At 32.5% G+C, this 6410-nt stretch overlaps 1 protein-coding gene across 1 annotated transcript; it reads right to left on the reverse strand.

The window, feature by feature from the left end:
• Window positions 1-1050: 1050 nt before the first annotated feature.
• LOC139901569 (uncharacterized) lies at window positions 1051-3576 on the reverse strand. Its single transcript, XM_071884264.1, has 6 exons — window positions 3549-3576; window positions 3232-3361; window positions 2971-3130; window positions 2730-2827; window positions 2182-2426; window positions 1051-1106 (listed from the first exon to the last, which is right to left on the reverse strand). Exons 1-6 carry the CDS (start codon window positions 3574-3576, stop codon window positions 1051-1053), a joined length of 717 nt encoding a protein of 238 aa, XP_071740365.1.
• Window positions 3577-6410: the final 2834 nt, after the last annotated feature.

Below are 6410 nucleotides of genomic sequence, written 5' to 3' on the forward strand. Positions count from 1 at the left end.
AATAACCACACACCAGTCCACCTAGCGTAATCCAACTTAAAAACACATTATTAGTAGAGGTATATCAACAGCTTCAGAAACATGTTATTCATCAAGGTGTAAGAATCAATTATTATTTAATGTTCAGTCACAATAATATCTGAATATTCTAAATAAGAGCTAATTGAAGACATATTTGCATTTTAAAAACATGGTATTATTACAAACTTAACATGTTACCAATGCTAATGCATGTTCACAAAATTTCTTTTAATAGTGTCAGATAGTTGTGCAATACACTTTCAAAATGATAACAATAATCATTAACAAAGATGACTAATAACTACATGAAGCAATATACAAATATTGTAAACTTAAGAAATAGTAATATGGGCGGGTGCGGGTTAGGTATTGAGTCAGATGTTAGGGTCAAAGGAATAGACATTGTATGGATTGAAGCAGTTCGGTTTGTGTGGAAACACTTTTTGTCTAGAATCCGATTCGGATTCATCGAATCGAAACATCCTATTATAATTCAACTTGCCATTTAACTCGTGATTCATATTCGAATGATAAGATGAAATTAAATTTTGTTCAGAACTCGCAAAAGTAACTAAGTTTCCTTTGAGAACTTTGAGAATACAGATTGAAAAACAACTTCTACCCATATTTGTACTTCTTATAAATTAGAACTAATTTTTGATGTGTATATAAATGTAGTAATGACTTAAATAGATTCATTGGAAATATAGGTTGAAATTGTCTCACCTAATAACGAATGAATACACAAGCTATAGGGAATGAAACATACCCTTTAGCATTTTTTACATATGCTTATTATTGTATCTTTCATCTTGTCAAGATGTACAAAGGTGTTTAGTCATTATAGTTGATCCCTATGCAAACTGTTTTTGTCACTTAATCTCTAGATGTTCCATCAGCTATTGAGCTGGCGCATTGCTGAACCAACACCTGTGACTGCATAATTCACTACAACAAATTGCAAAAGAGATACAAATTACGTAAAGGCAACAAAATAATAATTTGAGCTGACAAAGGTACCTGAAACATTCACATTAGAGCTACAATTGGATCACCAACAAAAACCGAAAACGAATCAAGGCTACCTGTTCATAGGAATACAATAGGCTTCACAAAGTATACCTGTTGATAGGCAATTTCCGCGAATAGCCAAGAACGCTCCATATTCCGTCTATCATGTAGACATGTAGTATGTTTTAATATAAAAACAATGTGCATCAGTTTGTGGACAATATTATAACTGTCTAAAACACACTTGAACACCAAAAGGTTAATTATTAATGAAACAAAACAAAAGATATTCTCTAAATGGGTCAAAGCTACCTGGATCAAGTAGAAGTTACACATCCATGAACATTCATCATAAAAAAAATATATTACTTATTATAAATGTAGAACTCATCACAATGTGAATTAGAGGCCAGACCACCATCAAGCACCCATAAAGCACAACCCATTACAGAAAATCCTCATATTTTAGTAGAAGTATTGACTATATTTCAAGAATCGTTAGTCGACTTATGATTGAAAAGTTAGATATGTTGAGAACGAAAGGATTAAACCTTTAAAACCATATCATGACAATCAGCGATATAGGTGTGACATTGTTTACAATTGTAACTTATCGCTTTCATATACAACAATGAGGTCATTCATCCAAACCTGCAATAATAAAAGAATCAGATAAGGAGTTTAATTAGAACAATGATTAGAATGATATTATATGAAAATTTAATTAGGTTCAAATCATTAGTAGCCTTTTAATTGTGATAAAACGAATTGCATTTCGGAACCTAATATTCATTCGTAGCCTTTAATTGTGATAAAACGAATTTTACAGAATCGGAATGAATCTAAAAACATGATTAAGAACACAGTTACTTTCTGACTGAAAAATTAGAAATTGAATCTAACAAAAAATATGGATAAACATGCCACACACCTAAACTGATATAAATTCGATTACAATCATTTTAAACTAAAATAAACATTTGCAATTCACAAAATTTCAGGTTCGGCCAGTTGCAGTTTCATAATGAATCTCAAAATCACCAACCGACACCAATTTTGAGATGCCACAAAAGTTACTACATAAAAACAACCAACTATAGTAAATTAAGCACATATTAGTTTAGATGAAATTTTTAATCATGCCCAAACATGGAATCTCCACTTCAACGATCAAAGTATCATTCAACAGGAATCCATTTGCAGCATCTGTTACTTCACTCAACTCTAAGAAACTAGTAAAACCCCAGTCATCAGCCAAGCAGCTGAACCGAATCGTAAAATCTGCATGAACTCTCCAATCATCAGAGAGTAAAGAAGCATCATGCACACCTAAATAGACAGATATGTGTGTACCCGATACAGTCATATTTCCTTTAGGATATAGCAACAACTTCCTAGAAAAAAAATAAAAATAAAGTAAGATTAAAAAAATATGACAAAAGAGGCAACTACCAGTTACTTACTGGAATTAAATACTGTAATAATAATTAATATACACCATTTGAGTTTCCCAATCTTAAAAATCTCTGATTCCAGTTTATCTTCAGTTACAGCTGAAAATTTATCAATTTTCCAAGTGTGAGCTAGTATTCATAGTTGCTGGAGGCTTTACAATCGTTAAGCATCGGTCTTTCGTTGCATATGCTGGAATTACAAAAACCTCAGCTCCAATTACACATGAATCATTAAACAGGTACCCATTTTTAGTATCCTTAAAAGACTCAAGTGATATTAGTTTCTCAAAACCCCATTTTTTTCTTCGTCTCATGAAGCCTTGTTCTGTTTCCATCAACATCTATAAAACAATGTACATAAACTAATCATGAGTATGATATCATGACTTATTAATTATATCTTATCAGTAAAGAATAAAAGTAGTAGTTAACAAAAAAAAAAAAAAAAAAAAAAAAAAAAAAAAAAAAAAAAAAAAAACATTACCTTGAAATGTTGTGTACGTGTGACGTGCATGATCATAAACAAAAAAAAAATGACATCTACAGAACACCCTTTTGGAAGAGTTTCGGTGTCACAAAAAACGACATACAATGAAATAAACTTGTTGTCCATCTTCTTTCCATTTGAATACAAATCTAACCTCCTATACCAAAATTAAACGTATAAGTTAATTTCTTTTAGAAAAAGGCTGTAAGTTGTGACATACATTGTATACCATTATCAGAGAAGTTTAACAAAACTGACCATTTATGACCACTGGCTTCAAAAACATCAGAATCAACTGTCATATGTGGAACTTGAGAAAGAAGAGAGAAGGACTCGATCTTCAACATATAATGTGCCGGTTCACGACTTCTTTCTGATATCAACATATCTGCAGAGTGACATATGCAAAATTAAGAATGACACATGTAACTAATTTAGTTGAGTGAGAAAATGAGTGGGTCAATAAGTCATCATATATTACAAAACATACTATTGAAGTTAATAAAATACAATTGTTTGCAACGACTTGCACACAATGAAAATTAGCTGCAAAGGTATCATTATCATTCAAATACCATCTAACACATTTTTCTTGATATTCATTAGACAATAACATTTATTGATTGATTAAACAATCGAATCAAACTGTAACTTACACACCAGACAATAACAATAGCACTTTTTGATTGATTAAACAATCGAATTAAACTGTAACTTAAAATAAGTTGTCAAATGATGAAACCAAGTCTGTCAAAAATAGTAGCTAAACTTGGATTCTCCATCCAAAATTCCAAATCACGGCTTATTTTACTTGGCTTTTAATTAATATACAATTATATTTTCTAATATCGTAGTGATACAAGGCGATCAAACTGATAATAATATCAAATATGTGTACTTTCTTTTACTTTATATAAAAACACTTTTTATACAAAACTAGTTAGACATGGACTTGATGAAAGGTGGTTACAAAATTATCCCTAAATTGAACATGCAGAGACCCAAAAACTCCTAAAAAAACCACAATACTATAATTCCTGATCCTTACTAATTAGCAATAACATTCTTTGATAGCTTTAATCAGACTTATTAATAAGAAAAAACAAGAACATGCATTAAAAAAAATAAAAAAATACCGATTACCTAAAAAAGCTGCCGTCGTAAGTTTACTTCACTTGACCGCCCAATTTGTCACGTTATTATACTTACTTATTACTTTTCTGAAGAAACCTTTTAACATGTTGACTCAAAGCACGAATGGGCTTCTATAAAAAGACCTTTACATCTTTTTATTAGATGGACCTTTATACAAATAATGGGCCATCTTTTTAGTTATTACTATGTTCCCCAGTTTTTTACTTAAAGAAAAGAAATGAAGAGAAGAGAAAAGAAGATACAAGGCGCGTAACTAGTGGCGAAAATATGTGGGGGGCAGGGGGTGGCATCCGCCACAGTGGCTTTGTAATTTTCAGTGAAATTTTTTTAGATTTTTCGATTTTGCCCCTGGTGGATTTTTTCCCCAAAAGTCTATATATATTGTTCAAAAGACTCGATATTGTGCTCAAAAACCTCCATATTTTGGCTACAAATCTTCAATTTTTTGCCCCAAAACCTCTATATTTTGTCAAAAAATCTTAATATTTTGCCAAAAAAAAGTTGCTACGCTTTTAGAAAAACATTTCGCCCCTGGTGAAAAAAATTCCTACTTCCGCCACGGTCATGTCATGAAACTGCAAGTCGCGACCAACAACTTATCGGCCATGTCCTGAAAATGAGGTTGTGAATACCAATTTTTCGGTCATGACCGGTTGATGCAGGTCCCAACTTTCATTTTCCAGTCATGACCAAATAAGTGCTGGTCGCAAACGTTATATTCTAGCAAGGACAAATCGACTAATTTTCATTATTACTCTGCATTATTTAATTTGGACTTTCTATTGATTAGTGAATTTTGTCTTTTCAGCTTTTATTTTCTTCTCTTATATTATCACATACACCTCACTATTCTTTTTGTTTCTAAATAGCTAATTACATGTATTACATAGATGTATACACCCTGTCATGATAACCTGGATTACAGTTTGATTACTATGTTAACCTTTTGTATCATGGTTGATGACTTCAAATAGTTACTCCTTTCTTTCTCAAATTTAGTTATATGAGTTTCTAAAAATATGTATATGTATAGTAACAGAGCACTCAAAAACAGAGCACATAAGCACCCCACCGTTGAAAACCTGTTTGGATCACAATCTCATCCCACAACAAGCTATACGAATGTTTCTCCTAGCAACAGAGGTAAGCCTAATACATCTTATTCCACTTATCATATACCACTTATTCTGCTTATTGCCTAATGTGGGTGAGTAGTATGCTAGCAGGATTCAATAATAATATATATATAAAAAAAATAGTTCGTACTACGAACTGTGAAATGCATGCCACACACCTAAACCGATCATAAATCGTAACAGCTCAAGCACATTAATTTTAAACTAAAATAAAACATTTCCCAAATCACAAAATGCAGGTTCGATCAAGTGAAGTTCACAATGATTGTCAATGTTACGAATCAACACACCAATTTCTGAGATATCTCAAAAGGTACTACATTAAAACAACCATCTAGAGTGAATTAAGCACGTATTATTTCAGATGAAATTTTTAAACACGCCCAGACATGAAATCTCTACTGCAACAATCAAAGTATCATTCATCAGAAACCCATTTTCTGTTGAAATAAAGGATCAGAACATATAAGCTCATCATTTCCTGTTATTAGAGTTGACCAGAGTTGACCACAGTTGACCAACGGCTATTTCCTCATTTAGTAAAAAGCAGATTCCTGTAAAAGTTACTAGGCCCCATTCCAAATATGGAAGTAGCTGTTGCACCTTTGTATTATATATAGAATAGCCATATCTCAATGTAAAATTCAATTAAAAAGTGAATAAAATATCACTGATCAGTTCTTAATCAAATTCAGCTTTCAATTTATAATTATAATATGGTATCAGAGCTTTGGTGTTGATCTTGGATCAAAACACAAACTTAGCTTCATCATTTACCCATTTTTTAGGCTGCCATGTCAAAAATTGACGGTAGCCGAGTAATACAGCAGAAAAGAAGCTTCTTGAATCAAGCTGACATATCAAGAGATGATGGTAACTTAATTAGTTATCGTGATGCTCTATGCCAGCAAACCCTTGGAACAAGGTCAAACAAGATACCGTTACAAGGGAGGGCAACTGAGCTTTCAACCATCAAAACAACTGTCATAAACCACCACAAGCCATCGGTACTGAATTGTACATGTTGTGCAGTAGCAGACGACAAAGGGAACCATAGGGTCACCTGCTGCCATAGCAACCAGATTCAACCAAAAATCGTCACAACCATACGGCCGGCGGTGGTGAGGGCATCATCAACTCAGACGG

Source organism: Rutidosis leptorrhynchoides, chromosome 3 (assembly GCF_046630445.1).
Source record: "Rutidosis leptorrhynchoides isolate AG116_Rl617_1_P2 chromosome 3, CSIRO_AGI_Rlap_v1, whole genome shotgun sequence".
Taxonomy (NCBI): Eukaryota; Viridiplantae; Streptophyta; class Magnoliopsida; order Asterales; family Asteraceae; genus Rutidosis; species Rutidosis leptorrhynchoides.